Source organism: Brachionichthys hirsutus, unplaced genomic scaffold, assembly GCF_040956055.1.
Source record: "Brachionichthys hirsutus isolate HB-005 unplaced genomic scaffold, CSIRO-AGI_Bhir_v1 contig_1470, whole genome shotgun sequence".
Taxonomy (NCBI): Eukaryota; Metazoa; Chordata; class Actinopteri; order Lophiiformes; family Brachionichthyidae; genus Brachionichthys; species Brachionichthys hirsutus.
The window spans coordinates 158,304-177,615 of NW_027180412.1; the positions used below are offsets into that span (position 1 = coordinate 158,304).

General features: G+C 43.2%; 1 protein-coding gene across 1 annotated transcript; it reads right to left on the reverse strand.

The window, feature by feature from the left end:
- Nucleotides 1-165: 165 nt before the first annotated feature.
- On the reverse strand, nt 166-5,922 carry LOC137914740 (fermitin family homolog 3-like). The gene is made up of 14 exons (XM_068758237.1): nt 5,799-5,922; nt 5,346-5,579; nt 4,714-4,830; nt 4,334-4,502; nt 3,686-3,788; nt 3,486-3,593; nt 2,892-3,026; nt 2,583-2,629; nt 2,340-2,464; nt 1,939-2,045; nt 1,612-1,833; nt 1,213-1,337; nt 823-964; nt 166-708 (listed from the first exon to the last, which is right to left on the reverse strand). Exons 1-14 carry the CDS (start codon nt 5,920-5,922, stop codon nt 529-531), a joined length of 1,938 nt encoding a protein of 645 aa, XP_068614338.1. The 3' UTR covers nt 166-528.
- Between the last annotated feature and the right edge of the window lie 13,390 nt (nt 5,923-19,312).

Consider the following 19,312-nt stretch of genomic DNA (forward strand, 5'->3'; position numbering starts at 1 on the left):
TGGACAGAATGTGGGGGGGGAGATAAATGGCTTGAAGCTTCCTGTTTAAGCAACTTAAATTTGCACCATAGGCCATAACGCTAAGGAATGAAGACAACAGAGAATGAAAAGTGAATACTTGTATTTATTTGAATAAACACTTGTTTATTTATACATTTTCTGAGGGCATGTATTAGATATTTGTATTTTTTTTAACTTGGCATTGTTGAATTTTGGCTTTGAAAACGTGGCTTTCATGTACCACAAGTTTCTACCTGAAGTCTCAGGGATAGCAGGGCTGCAGCAGACACTTCCTGTCTTGAGTGAGAGGAAGTGTGAATACTGTGAGGCAAGGAAAAAAAAAACAAGTTGCTGCTGGCTGGTACAAATGTTGTTATTTTTTGCATTTCCATGGGTTTGATTTTTGACCAGCAGCAGCCAATCCTGGAATACTAAGAAGGTAAAACATGAACTTTGTTAAACTACTTTTATGGTTCTGCACACGTCTGCTGTTGAAGCACACAGGAGATCTCACGGCCATGAAAAGTCCTAGAGAGCCTCATGGCCACCAGTTAGCTTGTGGAAAAGCGCCTCGTTTAGTGTGTCGCTCTTGTCCTGACTGCGTGTCGACATGAAAATGTAACCGCCGATGAACTCGTGAACAATTTTGCAGTCGGCAGTCACGCAGCTAAAGGCAATATTGATATTGCCTTCGAACTCAATGGCTACCTGGAGGGGTCAGAAACACACCGGTGGTTATTCACGTTGTACTGGATATGCTTTGTAATGAAAGTTTCAGATCTGCGCTCCCAAAAGGAAGGCGAGTTGAAGCACTTGTGTCACCTGTCGTATGTCCCAGTTAACATTCCACTGCTTCATGTTGTTGTAGCGCCAGCTCTTCACCACATCGCCCACGCCCAGGTCGATGCGGATCAGACGGTTGGGGCCGATCCCCAGCACCTCGTCTTTCCGGCTGCCCTTGAACCTGTTGGGCAAACAAAAACCCAATTTATTTGTAATCCTCCCAAAGTTGCATAAATTCACCCGCTTTGACTGCCACCTGGATGAGACCTGGGCTTTGTGACGTATATTTATTTTATCATTTTAATTTCTGCATGTGTCAGGTTTAAGGATTTTACAGTTGGCTTTGTTTTCAATGCGCTTTTACAAAATGGTAATAAGACACCCAGTGGCATTCAATCAATTATGTAAAAACTTTAATTTGAACTTAACCTGACAACAACGTATGAGAGCCCACAGTCAGGCAAAGCTTGCCAGATCTGCAGGAAGCGCATCAGTGCATCTGTCAGTGAGAGCTGAGCCACGTTCTGGTACGCATCCAGGATGCGAGGGGTCAGCTGGAGGGGCAGGCACGGGGTGAGAGATGTCAGATATAGTTACATTTCTTCTGCCTTGAGCAAAAAAGTGCACATTTTTCAGTTAGCTCATTGCACGAGGTCACAGTGCTGCTGTCAAACGAATTGATAGTTCAGCTAGTAATTTAGCCCAGCGCTAAATGTCATGCACAGTATGCATTATCAGGAAATGAGAAATGGCTGTACTGCCACTGAATAATGACACATTTGACTTGTATTTATTTTTGTCCATGTTAAAATGTTCCCTTTCCTTTACCTGTTTGGGTTTGTACTTCTTATGGTAGCGCGGCGATACCAGACTGTGGGTGTTGATGCTTTCATCTGTGGTTGCAGCATTGCCATGGGAACCGGAGCTGCTCTTTTGCATTGCCAGGAAGGAGCGGATGCTCTGGATCTCGCTCTGGTAACTGCTGTCAGCCAGAGTCTTACCTTTGGAGGCCAGGCGACAGGCAGCCATCCACTGAGCATACTGCTGCTCCTATAGGGTCAGAAAGGACGACGAGATGAAACAACAGATGCAGTGCATGCACAGTATGTGTAAGGGCCGACTCCAGAGAAGTTTACTGTCTGTGTGTGGCCTCACGTTTTCACAGCGCAGATAGATCTCGTTCATGCCCTCAGGCGCTGGTATCAGGAGTCTGATGAGAAACTTGTGTGCCGCCATGTTAACGTCAGGAGCCACTTCGCATCCTGTTTGTAGAAAGAGTACATCCGGTTCTAAAAGCTGACATTTATGGGTTGTACATGGAAAAGAAGGATGGTAGGAAAAATGACAAATGTAACGTGAAGAACGCTGGTAACATCGGTGGTGTCTCGAGTTAGTTCTCAGTGTGTAAAGTATGTACTTTGTGCACTTCAACAGGAAGACACCGCTCAATTGGCCGTGATTAAAGATGCGATTTGCATTTGTGACACAGAGCACAATCAGACTTATGATGGGAATCATGAAATGTTGAACTATGAATAAAGCAGTATGATGAACACCTTTTAGGTTAATCTGTTGAATAGGCTCTCTGATGCTCTCCTCTTTGCTCTTGAAATAAGAGATGGACGTGTCCTGGAACTTGAACCAGTACTGCTTGTACTCCCTCAGGGTTAGCCTCTTTGGCCTGAAACAAACATTTAAATGCTTTGAGGATTTAAAAACGTGTTTTCTTTTTCAGGAAACTAGATCTTTGCGACTACATCGACTACATAAATTCTGATGGGTGCCAAAATGATTTTTACCTGAATATCTTCAGATAGTTAGAGAGTTCTGGTGCGGTCACGTTTTCCTGGATGAGACACAAACGTGTTTTGAGTAGATACAAGTTTTTTGTTTTGCGTTTTCTTTTTGTATGATATCAATAACTGATTGGATTTTAGTCGAGCCACAGTCCTAAACAGTTACAGTGAAAACTGCTGTTAATCGCTCCCATTATTAAAAATGAGCATCCATTGATAGAACAACAAGATTTGAATAAAGTTCGGACTTGAACACTTTCGGCATCTTTTACTGATACTCAGCGACGGACGGGTACATTCTGCACGCCTGACCAGCATCTCAGACGCAGAGCTCCCCGCTCCTTCCATCTTGACCTCCAGAGACTGCAGGGCAAGATCCAGATCATCCATGGCTACACTGGCCCCCGGCAGCTGGGGCTCCGACTGAGACACCTTGCTGATGTGGTACTGTGGGAGTTTGAGTGGGAGAGAGCGGCACTTTAAACCATCTACCGAATGGACGGACGTTAAAGGAGATAAGACAGGCTGGCGGTTGCTGCTGGCTGTGCCTTCTGGATAACTCTATCATTTTTAACAGGTGCAGTTCTTTGTGGGCAAGTTTTATCTGTGCATTGTGATAGGGATGAAATGAGACAGTTGATTTGATATTATTCCTCACTGGTGCCATTGGATCCAGAATAGCATTGTGTTGCAGATTAAAACGGTCCCTGGATTCATTTAGCAAATCATGTAGCTAAGACTAAGTGACATTCATCAAATTTCATTCCAATCCAACACCAAATATTATGTGTCTTCAGTCATATTGGCATGTAAACAAGGTTGAGGCATTTAAATAAGTCTTAAGGGAAATGTTTGCTCTCTTTCCAATCCGGTTGACGTATGTTTTCCCATCAGCAGCCGTGTTACCTGCAGAGCTCCAAACAGCATCATCTCCTCCTCAGTACAGTCGATGTCCTCAAGCAGGATGGCCCAGCGGGCCTGTTCGTACAGCTGGGTAAGGCGCACAGCATCATACTGCACAGCCAGAGATCCCAAATCAAGAGAGGACTGAACGAGTAGCACGATTACATTTCGTCTCCAAGCACAAGATGGACTCGCAGACACACCTTTGGTTCGATATCAAAGAAGGCAAAATATTTGAAGCGAAGCCAAACTCTGTCATTTTCTTGGATGCCTTGCTGCATGAGACAACGGGATGAGTCCAACCACCTGAAAGGGAAAGCACGCATGTTCACGAGATAGAAAGATGGACTGACCGATGGCCGGGTGTTCAAACAGATAGAGGTATTAATAATAATAAGAAAATGTCCTGGAGAATCTTTGAGAGTGCTTTTTTAATAGATGAAATGACAATGCTTGAGTGCAAATCAAGAAGCCTGAGCCCTATTTAAGAAGAATTTCTTATTGACAACTATGCATGTAAGATTTTAAGGTTGAACTTGAGTCCTTTCAGGACGCAGCTGCTTCAATAGCGGAAGTAAATCTATTTCTCTTTAAAGTTAAACTATATGAAGGATATACAGAAAAATAAAAAGGAAGAGTTGATAGAGAGCAGTACGGAATAGCCCAACTTCAATGATCAAGATTCAGCTATGGTCATTTGTGACAAAGCAAGGATCATCCATCGGTGGAGTTGGAACCGGTTCATTGTTCTATGAGACGTAGGAGATTGAAATGTAATTATAAGTAATTTAGCAGGTTTCAGATCAGCGCTATCAAAACCTTTCAGGCTACTGATATGAATGAAGACATACCTGCCATTGATGTGCGCCTTGTCCACCACGCTGGCTGGGCGGTATTGCTTGGCTACTACCTCAGGAGGCGGGGGGGGCTGTGTGACTGACAGCATCTTGTAAATATCCTCCAGCTGAGGCGAGTCGGCAAAGTGAGCCGGCATGCCATTATAAAGACAAGGCTGGGACACTGCAGAGAATTGGCTTATGGTTAGAGACAAATCTCCTTTAAGGAGATCACATTGTAGATATTAGGTTTGTCACTAATATATGAATACATTATGCATTTTACACTTGACCACGTAAACCATTCCCTTTGTATATCCTGCAGTTGAATCACCATGCAGATTTTGAGTATAATTATTTTCTTCTTCTAAATACCACCATGTATGTTTGTGTACCTGAGGTGAGAGGCACTTCGGTCAGGTCGTAGATCTCCTCGACGGAGTGTTGATTCTTCCTCTTCTTTTTGTGCTCCACAGGTCGAAGGAGAGAGAGTTCTTCAGGGTGACGGATATCTGTGTGAGCCGAAGAAGAAAAGGAATTTCATTTTGCTACTGTTTTAACAGTGACAGCCTAAACATATAAATAAAAAGTTCAGTCTTCTCAAAATAGCAGCTGAAAACAACATTCATTTGACTTGACTAAATGAACTCAGTGGAAGACCTTCCCTCAGATTCGATGCTATAATGCTAGCACATTAGATTGAGAAACAAAAAGATGGAGATATATGGAAAATATTTGTGTGTTCAATTCATTTCAGACTCAATCATTTGATTATAAAAGAAAAGGACAAAATATGTATTTGTTGGGTACAGAGCATGTGCTTTACACTTTCTACCGCAATACAATAATCACACTCTTGATTTGAAGAATATGTGTTCACATTATGTGTCAAATCTTTGTTCATCAATAAGTAAAGTGCTTGACAGGTCAAGTATGAACAAGTGTCCGTTCTATTTTCATCTTCATCTTGTTTCATCTCATCTCATACCGAGTGTGAGTGAAAGACAGAAGAAAAGGTGCGACTCACTGAGCATTTTGCAGATGCCGATCACAGTCTGGAAGACAGGGTTGGAGAAGCAGGCTCGGAGCCTCAGGGTGATGCCGTTGGGCAGACACAGCTTCAGGGGCTTGTGTTGGACCGTGAATATCAGCCTGGCATCAGCATGGATGCCATATTTTTCCAGGGTCCAGGATGCCTGCAGCAGCCACCGCTGCTTCTGCTCCCACCACAGTGCGTGGTCTGACCAATCACGCTTGATCTCTGCAAGACAGATCAAAGACGGACATCACTGCAAACTGAAATTAATCTAAAATACACTGGTTTTAACGCCGATGTACGGAGACAGTAGTTTTCTTCATTCAAAAATGTCTTCTGGACAAGAAAACATAAATGATTTTTATGTTTTCGTAAAAAAACTGTTCATAAACAAACGATTCAAAGTGAGAAAATGAACAAAAGCAGAAGCAGACATGGACCCACGTGTCTTTTCCACCAGCTTTAGGATGACCCCTCCTACGTGGAGGTCAGACGCTACACTGACGTTGACAGGAGGCGCACCAGACCCCAGGTCTTCCACTGTGACCGACAGGTCCCACGCTGCCATACTGGGAAAGAGAGAACGCAGGACAAGAGAAGAAGCCAGACAGACAAACACGGGGAGAGTGAGTCTGAGAAACATTCGAAACATGATATCAAATTGTTGGAAACGCTGTTTGACAAATGCTCTTCAAGAGATGTGGTGTAATACAGATTTTTGTTTGTTTGTTTGCAAAACTATTTGACACTATTTGACAGTTGAGATAACAACATACAAGACATAAAAAGAACAACTTCAGTAGGCCTTTTCTTGCCTTGTTTTTATCAACTGTTATTGTCTTCTCTTCATGTGTGACAATAATAAACGACAGTTTATGTGTCGAAATATCAAACTGTTTTAGCAATGAATATATCAAACGTGCCAAAGCACGCATTTTGATACTGAAAAAACAAAAACAACGCTCTAAAACAATGCACTGACATTTCATTTTAACACATCAAAATTATTTGACACATTTTTAAGATTACTTTTGAGTGGAGCGACATGCAACAATTTACTGTCTATAAATTGTGAAAAAGAGAAAGTATCTCACATGATACGGAGTGACACTGACACACACACACACACACACACACGGATGGGCGAGGTGACTGACAACTTGCTCGGTTGATGAATACTTCCTATTTCTGACTTTAGCTATCACCAGGGACAGACGCTTCCGCTTTCTGCCCTGCTATAGCCGAGATGTTCATCCAGTGCCAACGGAGTGAACTCACTATATGCGTATGAAACTGCATGCCCATCCTAAATAAAGTACATTTACGGATTAGGACGTGTGTCTTTTCACCAAATAGCTGTATTTTATGACATTAATATTCCATAATTACAGTTATTACAGACCAGATGACATGCCTGTCACCTCCAACCATTTTTGGTTTTTGTTTCGCACGTTTTGATTATAAGTTGTGATGATTTGATCTCATTGAGTCCTAATGAACAACCTCCTAGTTGCATATTTTTTAAAGTAGCATCACACAAATGTTTTATTATATCAAACTTTCTCCCAGTAACCGACGCTGTCGCGTACACACTCACATTGTGAAGGACAATACCGTTAGTCTCCTCGGTCCAGCGTTTCAAGAAATAGAAAATGAGGACTCCTGTTTCTCCTCCTGAAGAAGTAGCTTCGCCTCTTTTTTCTTTTTTTTTTTATGTCTAGAAGTTGCTCCTCTCTCAGGCTGTGCAGGCTGTGGTCTGTGTGCAAGAAAGGCGTCTGTCAAGAAAGGCTTGTTCCTTTTTCTGTCAGTTTCCGACAGGCGGAAATGTGAAAATGGATCAGGTTTTGAATGATAGACAACACGCACATTGCTCCCCCTTTTGGCCTCTATAGAAAGAAAAGAAAAAGTGACTCAGTTCGGGGGTTTTCATAGTGTGAAAGGTCACATTAGAGTTCATGTGTTCTCTATTCCTCAACTTTACTCATATCTCTGTTAAATCATTATTCATCAACTGCCTGCAGTGGTGGAACAGCGCTGATGACTGGGAGACAGGAAGCTCCATATTTGAGAGATACAAGTCAAAGACCTTCAATTTATTTTTTATTTTTATTTTTACTTTTGCTTTTATACCCTCAGTCTGAAGAGCTGATTGTCACCAACACGATGGATTCTCTAAGACATTAATGGATTGCTTGGCCAGTGCCATTTTTCTGTTTTTCAGTAACAGGGTCTGTTCACTCTGATGTCAGATGTAGGTCACGTATAAAGATGAAAGGTGAAGTCTAGGCAAAAGATCAGATTTGAGAAAAATGAACTGGGTCAGTTTTGAACACACTTCGAACGTAGCCTCCCATTTCCCATGAGCCTTGCAAGGCACACATATGATAAATTGATGAGGGATGATATTTTGTGCACTGAAAGATCAGTAATGGGTCTAGGTTATGTATAACTTTGAGGTGCTTTTTCTGCTTTGTATCAAAAGCAAAGAATGTATCGGTAAAGTTTTTAGCTTTGTGAGCATATAAATGAATAATTTCATTCCAAAATTGGCAATTTTAAGGTTTTACTACCACTCATAATAATTTGTTTAAATCAGAACAGAAATTCATTCTCTGCGGGAAAAGTCTGCATTTTAAAAAATTCTAAAACACGATAAGCCAGACAGCCTATTGCAAACCCTACCCATAGAATGTTGAATTATATTAATGTAATTATTAGTTTGACTGTTTATTTAAGTAGCTTTCTTTTGGATCTAGAGCCACAACTTTTTAAAGATAACTTTGACACAGTTTTGGCACTGTAGTACCACAATTATTTGTCTCTTCACCGGACAAAACGCCTTCGTTTTTGTACTCACGTCACCCAATAGCATTATTTCCGACTGTCTTGAACGGCCCGCTTGATTCGGCTTTCCCATGCCATCCCAGCCGGGGTACGGTTGTTGTTGTTCAACTGTAAATTGCACAGCCTTGGTCCAATTTTAGCATATCCTTTTAACATAAGAATACCAAAAAGATAATGTTGGGATTGGAACATAAATAAATATCCTATGCTACATTTTAAAGCTTGTCTTTTAGCTAATGCCTTATTCTACCACCCCTTGCAAATGGTACATTCCAGACTGTCGCTTCCAAAAACAAAAATGGCACACGGTACCCAGCCTTGTTGCGGGACTTGCATTATAAAAAGGTGCAGGTTCATATTGAAGCCGAAACAAAATCACCTTGGTGAAGAACGCTATTCACCGTAGAGCCATTACCGTTACTCTGCCCGGTGCTATTCGGGCATGGCGCAGCAAGTATCAGCTGTGTTGCCATATATTAGGGGTCCTTTGCGCACCTGCCCGCTGTCACCTGCAGGTGTCAAGTTCAAAGGCATTTTAACTCGTGGACGCCCGCAGCTCGCAGAGAAGTTGGCAACTAGTCCCCCTCTGCGCGGCCATGTTAACGCTGCACTGACGTCAGCTAAAAGGTTTACACCAGCGGGCCTTTGGAGGAGGTCCAGCCAGGGGAACTGGTCCTCCGTGGTCCCGCGTGGGAGAGGCTGCCTGAGGCAGGCCACGCTTGGTGTCGCCCTCGGGGTGGGAACAGGCGCCCTGGTCAGTTGTCTTCACACCGGAGCCATTACTGCCATGGCTTTCAAAGTTAACCTGAACTCCACTGAGGGAGACTGGAAGCGGACCAAGGGTGAGACTAGTGCTTTCACACTGCACCAAGAGGACTGGGTTCGGTTTAGTTAAATATTCCAACAGTTACCCCGCAGTGACATGAAATGAAAGAGGACCGTGTGTCCTCTCAGAGGACACACACACCTGTACAGTCTGTCTGTAGCTTCCAGTCGCCATGGAAACCCATTAGGAGCGAAGGAAACCCTCAATATTGATGTCGCTTTGAATATACTGTACTGTACTAACCCCCCCCCACACAAAACACGAGTTGAGTTTATTCACAAATTTGCTTGTTTCTTAAGAAAACTATAACTTTTATTGATTATGTTAATTTCATTGGCAATATGTCTAGCAAATATTTTACTGCTGCTTCTCTTTCGTTTCCCTCAGACTTCCTGCTGTCTCTGTCCCTGAAGGACAGACGCCATTATTACAGAGCCTCGAGTTCTGTGCCACTAGATGACATCCCAGTGTGGACTCCCACTGCAGGTCGGACACCCAGCATCGATCAGAGTCACTGTCATATGCATGCAGGGTTGGGTTGTAGTGGCGGAGAGTCTTTCTTACTTGAAATGCATGTGTTTGCACATGCGCCGAGACGCACAGCAGCCTGTAAGAGTGGCTCCGACCTTTCTATTATCTCTATTATATTTCTATTGTTTGCACTATGTCTCGCATCTTCTGTCTCTGGTTTGTTTTGTGGAGCTCTGTTGCAAATAGACTTTCCCTCTGGGATCAATAAAAGTATTCATATTCTGATGACATCCAACACCTAACATCTAATAACAGAATTCACCTGTACCTTTCCTTTTACCTTTGCCATCTGAGTAATTTTACCTGACCCTGAGACTCAATGCACAAAATGTCTCTCTGCCATTATCAAGAGAAATCTTACTACCAGAGGAATGAAAAATTGGACCGCAAGATTTCCCTCTATAGCGGTGACATCACCAAGCTGGAGATTGATGCTGTTGTCAATGCAGGTACGTGTGTAAATGTGTGTTTGGTTGTATGTGGATCAGCGTGTACAGTCGGTTTACTCCTCCAGTCAAAATAGACAAAATAAAAAGGAACATTTAGGATTCTTTTTTAAAGTCGTTGTATTTCCTTTGTTTGTGAGAAAAATAACCAACATGAAGGGAAAAAAAGGAACACATGCACAACAAAAATAGGAAAGAAGGGAAACAATCGGCGGTAAATGTGAGAAAGGATTATGGCTTAAAAAGCCTGGAGCTGAGCCGAGTGCTGCCCACAGTCTGGCAGTGCATTGATGTGCGTACTACACACAAACGGCACAAAACACCTGTGAGGGCTGTTTGTGCTGCAATTATGGGCGAGATCTTTTCTCAGAGTGTGGGAGGGACAGCGACAGGCTTCAAAATGGATGCATTGATGTGTGTACCGTGGAGCGTTCTTTAAAATGCCTTCATAATGTACAGGCGAATACAAGCGCAAGCAAACAATTTAGAACGGCAAGGATGGTAAAGACTTCAAAAGGAGGCAGCACAACCAAGAAGCAGGGGGAGCTTTTTATTTGAAGTGTCAGTACAGATCAGATTACGGAGAGACTCCTTTGAAGTGGAGCTATGTTGTGAACCTGTGTACCCCTAAAAAGCATACGAAAAGATAGCGGTCGAAAAGACTTCAGCTTCAAATCTGAAGCACAATCTAATGTCCACACAGCTCTCCTCTAGTGGAGCGACTGCTCTTATGTAAGGCTCTTCATGGTGAATGTCATTACAAGAAATGTAACTTTTAATTATGGAAAATGTGTAAAAAAAAAAACGTTTTGTTTTTAGAAAATATTTTTAGAATGAAAAAAAGTATTTTTCAAATTATTAGGGCTACATAACTTTTGAATAAGATTCAAACTTGTTAGCGTTCGTGTTTAAAGTAATTAAGAACATATTCAGTAGCATTATTGACATTCATTTGAATCAAATAGGTTACAACAATGTTTTTTAAATAAAAAAAATGCAATGTAATCTGTATCCAGCAGTGTAACTAAACCTCTGATATGATGATTCCACTAATGCCTGGTGCTGAACAATGGCCATGATAAGGATTATTTTTTATAAACTGATGTGTACATTGTATTTATTTTAAGTTAATTTGATATTTTATTGATTTAGATAAACATGAGTAAAAATGCACATTGCAAGTTCTTCGGGTAGTTCTTCAGGTATTATCATTTTGTCAAACTGACAAAGATGCTTGATTTAAAATGATCTGCTGCCAGCGACATTTGAAAAGCTTGGATAGGAGAATATTAATAATTATTTAATTGCAGACACAAATAATTAACACTGAGGGTTATTTGTTGATACTGAAATGTAATTATTAGTGCTTTCAGACAAACACCATTGTAATACAAGTTACCAGAGGTGTAGCCATCATGAGTGAGCTGAATAACAATGAAACATCGTTTCCAAATCTGATAACAAGCGTTATGCTTCTCTCGACTTCTCTTCATTAACGTGAGCCTCAGCGGTCAAATGACAAGCAGCGGCACTCGTTACTTAAGGTTCAAAGAGATGTACTGTGTTAATATAACCCTTTGAATAAAATAAATGACACGTATGATCTTTCTGAAAAAGAAAAGTGTAATAATTGCTCACACATCTTCCCTGGAGTTGTTTCCCACCTCAGAAGGAGGATTAGGATTTCTGGAGTGACCATTAGATGGAGCCCAACAGCAGTTTTTTTACTTAAGACCTTTTCCCACATGGCTGCTCGTGCTTTTGGGGAAAAATAATAATCACAGTCTTGGCACACGTATCACGCAAGACTGAGGCAGGCCTGCGTGCCAAAAATGATGCTTGATGATGAAGCCTCAGCAGAAAACGGTAGCTCCTCATTGGCAGCTGACTGTCGGCAGGTGTAAACTGTGCCAGCATCCAGCGAATATGTTGATCGTTGACTCTCACATTAATGGTGTTGCTGCTCGTCTTTCTGTTTGTGACGCATCCATGCATGCATCTGCCGTCAAATATTGAGGTTATTATAGTGTTTGTGTGTTTGCAGCCGGTAATTGCCATTTGCCTCTGTGCCTGTAGAGGTGATTTTGTTGTGGCGCGTGTTTTACTAGAGCCTTTTACAGAGTCACACAATGCAGAGAAGCGTGGAATTAACAAGAGGAAATAGCTAGTAAAGTGTCGTTTAGAGAAGAGGACGAGGCAAGGTGAGGGAGGGGGGCTGAAAAAGCACAACAGTGCCTGAGGAAGCATGACTGAGAGATGGGCGAGCGAGAGAAAGTCAGCTTGGTGACTGAGGAGAGAGGGAGGGCAGTATCTGGAGGAGTGAAAGAGGATAAAGGTAGGGGACACCGGCTAGTATTTAAGTCTCGGACTGTGTTTTCGCAGCGATGATCAGTTCCAGCCCGCCCTCACAAAGGGGTTCCAGGTGGTCCGACCCGACCGCTGGACGACCCAGCCGACTGTCTCCGTGGCCCTTTCGTCGACTAAGTGCCTGACCTTTTCTCTCGGTGACTAACCGATTGACTCAGAGGATCCCAGTGAGGCCACCCATGCTTAAAGAGATAAGACATGAAAATAAAAGAGCAGATTTTGATGGACAAGAGAGCAGTTGCGAAATGGACATTTGGTTCTGCCCATTTAGAACGATCCTCATGTTGCAGATCCAGCAGCAAAGCATCAGCCTTATTAGAAAGCATCCAGCCTGTGGATTGTGACATGTGGGTGGGAGTGATGTGTGTGTGTGTGTGTGTGTGTGTGTGTGTGTGTTTTTTGGCTGCTTTGATAGGCCTTGAAGAATCATTTAGCCCTTAACGCAACCGGCATTCATTTGAAGCCAGCTGTGGCCAATTATACGCTACACTGGCAGACTGGTAGGTAGGAAGGGGCGGGGGCTTCCAGGCCTGGCTGGTGTTAGCAAAATGACTGCAGACACTCAAACACACACTCCTACTCAAGGTGCACTCAAACACACACTCCTACTCAAGGTGCACTCAAACCGATGTGTACGTGTGGATGCATATAGACACGGAACCTTTTCAAAGAAAGCGCATTCCACAAGGGGAAATCATTTCTCTAAATTTGACCCGTCACTGATACGCAGTCGGTTGCGGGGGGGGGGGGTGTTCAGGCTCTACATATGACCCAGAGCCTTCCTTCTGTGTCATTCAGCACTGATTGATCAGGTAAGCGGGGCGTTGTGAGGAGGCCGGGCGCTTGCTGTTTGTTCTTTGTGTCACTCTCCATAAAGATTGGATTTACAGTAACTCCCCACTCCTCCTCTTTCTCCTCCCCCTCGTCCGCCCCCCTTCCACACTTTAACAGCCCCTGGCTCCTGCCCACTCCTATAAAACACTACAAACATAAAAACCCACAAGCACTTAAGAGCCGTCTTGCTGAGGAGGAGGGGGAGGGGGGGGGGGTATGGGGGTAGGAGACGGCGGACTGAAACATCCTTCTCTTTACACCCCTCAATCACTCCGTCCGGAGAAGCAGCGAGAGATGGAGGGGAGGTTATATTGTCTCTGATGGGCTAGCTGATTAAGATGGATTGCACAATGAAACGTCGTCGGAGTGATGAGTTCTTGAAGTGTGTGCATGCGAGCAAATGTGGGAGAGTGTGTGTGTGTGTGTGTGTGTGTGGGTGTGGGTGTGTGTGTGTCTGCGTGTGTGTGTGTGTGAGTGGGTGGACACAACATCTCAGCAACTAACTATGCATTAAAACTGTTTCTCAAATTGATTAAATGCAAATTTGCTTTGCGGCACTGAGCTGCATTTTCACCTCCAAAAGTTTCTTTCCCCCCCATTTCCATTCCAACTCTTAATTCCAGCCGCTGAAGTGCTTCTTCGCTGGTTTGACATTAAATTACATTTGTCTTAGCCTTTTTCCCTGCGTAGAACTAACATTTTAATGGAAAAAGTCTTAGAAATTAGGCATAGGAGTTCTTTTTGTTTACTGTCCAGCATGCATGAGCAGTGATTCGACCACTCTCAGGCTAGCTAGCCGAGTCACTAAATGAAGACGTGCGCTGTCGCGTGATTAACAACGTTCTGATCCCGGCGGAGGCGTTCGGGCTGAGCCGCTCATCAATGTCGCAGTTCGAGCTTGATGAGAGCCTGAATATGTGCAGCTCGCGCCTGAACACATTTGGCTGTGTTGACAGAATACACACATGCACACCTGTACACTTTTGTATGTGTGCACGTGTTCTATCGTGTGTGTGTGTGTGTGTGTGTGTGTGTGTTTCCAGGGGATTGGGTCTCCCTGGTTGGTCTCTGCAGTTCAGAGATAAAACTGTTGGTTGGTGCTGGAAACCAAGTGACTGTAGTAACGGGCGAGGGGCATAAATATGAGCCTCAGTTGACGGGCAGGATGGGAGCGAGTGGGCGTGTGTGTGCAGACGACACTGAAACGTTCTCACTGATAAGGAACCTATGAGGAAACTGCAGATGGTCAGATGAAGGTCTGGATAGCTGACTGCAGGCAGGCGGAGGGGAAACGGCTCAGAAAGTCATTAGTGGGGTGCAACTATGGGCGTGGCGTCGCTGTGATGTAGGATGTCAGCAGGAATATGGAATTCCTTCTGATTGTCTGGATGAGCGCAAAGACGACTGCTTTGGTTTTTGACTGACAGCAGTTTTGTAAAGTTGTGCAAAGATCCACGAAATAAACTTGAGATGCCGAGACGAGCCTGAGGATTAACTCGCAAGGAATAATTATAATAATAATAACAAATGTTTGGATGCAATCGATACAAAGGGCAGAAGCAGATTCAGCCAATGTCAAGTAGCTGCCTGGTCATAGAAATCAGCCATTTCAGTATTGAGCCTAACAAGGCAAACTCATCTCTGTGAGAACCTCTGGGGATGGATTATCAGGCGAAGACGCCTGGCTCTGGACGACACAGCTGCTGAAGTGAGTTTGTAAGGACATTGTCCTTGAATCTAAGACGACTCCATTAAAAAAGAAATGTGTACATTTCAAAAAAACAAACAAATATACAAACAAACAGAAACATTAGGGCTACAAGGGCTTCATCGTTAATGGACACATGGACCTTATCGGTTCAATGTCGAGGTGATGAGGCTGATGGAGGGAAAAAAAAGTGTAACAAAAGTACTTTATTGCTGCAGAGATGCTTTTATACATGTTGTTCTCCTGGTGTTGCGTTGGTACCGGCTCCAATAAATCTCAGGGCATCGTGGTGTTAATCGCTTTCTGTTGAAAATGGAAATGATCCAAAAATGATCACAATCACGGCATCACATCCTGCACAAAAATGACCTGATGTTCTTTGAAATTAGATGACTGAGCTAGACGTCTGCTTCAAAGAAATGAATACCTTCATGAATAAGTCATTGTGAATAATTTCCACCATCATCAACATCCAACTCAAAGTAACTGACAAGTAAAAATAACCATAAAAAATAATAATATATATATATATGTATGTATGAGATCTCTGTGGGATGTCAGATCTATCATCTATAAACCTGATAAGATAATCAGAGCTCTGACATTTTCTGACTTGGTATAAACGTAAAGACAGATTAATGTGGATGAAACTGCTGTCGACACCATGCAGCATCAACTCAAGCGTTATTACATTGGACTGTATCGGAACGGCCGTGCGGGGTGAACATCGGCTGTACGTCCTCTATCGATTCCAGAAAAATCCACCGTTGGTGACGACCGCCAAATGCAATCAAGCGGATTGAGGATGAAGGAACCGAAGCAAATGGACGAGTGGGCTTGACTAGAGATCAGCTGCCGGAGAAAGGAGTCCGATGCGATCCTGTTTAACGACTTTAAGACCTAAATAGCCAAACCCTTAAATAGAGATAAACTGGCAAACCCTACGGTGTGCAGGTAGAGACCCTCATAAGACGGTTCCTCTATAACGGCACAGCATCACGCTCCCTCTGCAAGGCTTCACAGCCGACTCTCTCAGTGGGGCTTAGCGCCGCGCTAAGCACCACAATCAGCCTGGCTGCTGACACTCTGCTAGAATGTGTGTGGAACACCTCCAAGCCAAGGTTGTTTTTTGTAATTCACTTCACAGCGACTAAAATAATTTCTGCGGTTTCACCTGAGCTGCATTCGCCTCCTTTAAGGAGAGGGGTAGGTGACACATAACGGAATCCTTACATGCTTAAACTACTTTAATGGGATTTTCCAGCATCAGGTCAGTGATTAAGTGATTGTTGCTGCAGAGCCCTTTCCAAGATCTTAATCGAGAGAGGCATGCATGATCCACCCAGCCTCCCAGATGGAATCTGGGGTCAGGGGAGGCGATAGAAACCCCCTGAACAGAGATTTCTTGTGCTGTTGAGATCCCAAAGGCTCCAGTGTGTGCTCTCTATCGCTCTGTGCTGCAGTTAGCATGCATCTCCCCTAGAGCTCTTGTCAGCTCCTTTTATGACAGCTCATATTACAGGATGCGAAATGTCATAGCAGGTTTGCTATCGCAGATTAATATTTTGTATGTGTGCTCCGAGACACTAACGGACTGTGTTTACAGTGTGTGTGTGTGGTTGTGTGTGTGTGTGTCTTTGGATGCATTCTGAACGCTCAGCCCATTCCTCCCTGCTGCTAGTTAAGTTCTTTAGCTCTATTTTCATTTCAGCTGCACTGACTTTGTGTTTTGTGAAGCAGTGCTAATGGACTCGCTCCCTCAGTACGCCTGTCAGCTGTATGTCTGTACACACTAGCACTTAAGAAGGAAATCAACATTGTAGAAGCGTCTTCATTGTCAGAGTAAATGCGACACGCTGCCACGATCACCTCTAAACTCGGGCAAAATTTCAGAGGCGAGCTCCGAGCAAAGTGTGCCGAACAGAGACCTTTTTAACCTGCGGTTGGTTTTAATGGAAAGAGGATTTGCAGTGCAAGATCCAATAAAAAGTGGAGGGGAAAATCCATTTCAGTAAGTCTGACCTGTGTGGATTTGAATCAGAAAGGCCAACTGTAAGCGTGCAGGTCAAAGGCAAGGCCGGGTGCAAACGGGGTAACTCAAACAATACTGGAAAAAAGGACATTGCCTTTGAAGGAGTGATATTTACTGTGAAATTTACTTGAGCATTACACATGAAATGGTTCTGTTTTTGTTTTTTTTTATCTTGTGAAATTTGCTAGTTTTATGTAGGATCAGATTTCTTCCTCAAATAAAAAAAAACAGTTAAAACAACAATAATTTTAATCCTGATTAACTCAATTGGTCTCAGTTAGTCAGCAGGTGGAACAAGGCTGACTGGAAATTTAGCAAAGCCCCTATAAATATTCCCTAATTGTCTCTTATAGAGAGGGAGGTGATTAGGGGAGCGTGGGAAATAACGAGAAGTGGGAATGGAAACTAATTAGGCCATTTTTGGTGTTTATGTTTGAAAAAGTAATTTTCAGTCATTTAAAATAAAAGGTTAATTGAATAACAGCCGTCTTGCCTTATAGGCTCTAGCTGGAGACTGAATAATTTAAAGTGGATTGAAGCATTCGTATTTAATTTATTTACATTATCATTATCAAATGAATGTAAAATAATCCTCTCTTCGCGAGGAAGGTCATTTTGACGGTAAAGTAAATGAAAGTCAGTAGGTGTGAACGAGCCGGCACAGAGAGTCAGTGTTTAAATCCACGTTGACGCTTTAACGCCGGATATTATTTAATGTTCAGCTGAGTTTTTCTGTTTATTTTTCTGCTGACCACTTTACTGTTCTAGCTTAAATCTTGAGATCTCATTCTTTTCATCACTGCACTCAAGTGATGTTGTCCTGTCCATTCTGTCCTCTTGTATCTGTGTCTTTGCCACGGGCGATGTTTGGGGGGAGGCAGTGGCGTTGTGACTTTACTGCGGCATGAATTTAGTTCGTTTGTTGCTCCAGTTTTTCCAGTCCAGATCTGTCCAAGTTAATTACGCCGCAACTGTCAGAAAGTCCACTTTCCTGGTCATTTGGGCGGCGACATTAGTGCTGTCTGCGTTCTGAAAATCGTGAGCTTTCACGGGTCATTGCCCGAGTTTCCACTGGGATGCTCTGATTCCTAGTTTGTGTCTCATTTTGAGTGGGAAGATGGAAAACGTGCTATCGTGCTTTATGGCTCATCTCCGGAGTTTCGTCCACTCCCATTCCGCCGCTTTTCCTTCAGCACATCCATTTAGACATCATCGCTAGGCCGTGACCTCAGAGGAGCGAGACATTGATTTACAACCTGACATTGAGAAGTTAACGTCTCCTTGGAGGGAGTTAATCCCTAATGTTGTGCAGGTCAGTAAATAAACGGAAAGAAGAAAAGACAAACTGAAGGAGTTTGCAGAAAAGCTCATTCGTCCTAATTATTTTTGTCCCACCCCTCCCTTGTTAAAAGCTTTCCCACCCCTCCAATCAATCGCCACTTTAGCAAGCGGGTAGGGCTGGTCTCATTAGTCTGATTGGGCCAATGTAAGGGATGGAAAGAGATGGAGTGAATGAGGGTGTAAAAGAGGGAAGGAGTCAGCTTGATCATCGGCACTTGGCCCATCAGAAGTTCTGCCATCAAGACTAATGCTGCTTTCTGTGTAAAATTGGGGCTCCTTGACGAATTGGAGAGAATCTTCTAAGGTGCTGTTTTGTTGCTTGCTGTGGGAAAACTGAAAATTGTCAACCTCAAAACTGGATGAACAAAGACCTGTTTTCTCAGTTCGGTTGGGAGATTAAGGTTTCATGTTCCGATATCTGCCCTGTGTGAAAAAACCCTTAATACAGTCCTCGAGATCATCATCTGTTGACTATCAGAACTCATGCTGATTTCATGCATCACCCTCCAAGCTTAATCCTTCAAAACCAGCATAACAAAATGGCCAAATGATGGAGTGCATGCATGGAAATGATGCAGATGTAATATACAGGAGAATAAAAAACAGTTCTACCTTTTTATTTTGACCTTTGCGAAGTCTTTGTCTGACATGAACCAAATGTCATCTTGAATCCGATAGTCACCGAATGTCCACAGCTTCCTGATCATGACCCAATGCTCTCCTGATCTCTAATGGTGCTTACCTCAACGCCACACGGAACAAAACTAGTCAATGTTGTGCAAGTAGAAAATGTATTTGGTTTAAAAACAGTGTCAGACGCGTTGTTGGCTCGGTAAGTTTCACGCCGAGGCTGCAGAACGCTGTCTCAAGCCAGTGGCAAAGGTTTTACCTTCCATTTCATGACCACATTATTCAGATGTAATTACGTTCAGGTAATTGCACATCATTGGTGCAATTACCTGAAAGTGTACTGACTGGCATTTAGAAACGCTCAGGGAAGTAATCTTGTTCATGTAGATGATTAATTCT

Coding starts and splice junctions, on each gene's coding strand:
- LOC137914740 (XM_068758237.1), bottom strand. CDS start 5,922: ATGGCAGCGTGGGACCTGTCGGTCACAGTGGAAGACCTGGGGTCTGGT. Junction 2,046..2,339: donor TCAACAGATTAACCTAAAAG/GTGTTCATCATA, acceptor TTCTACAAACAG/GATGCGAAGTGGCTCCTGAC. Junction 709..822: donor TTAACTGGGACATACGACAG/GTGACACAAGTG, acceptor TGACCCCTCCAG/GTAGCCATTGAGTTCGAAGG.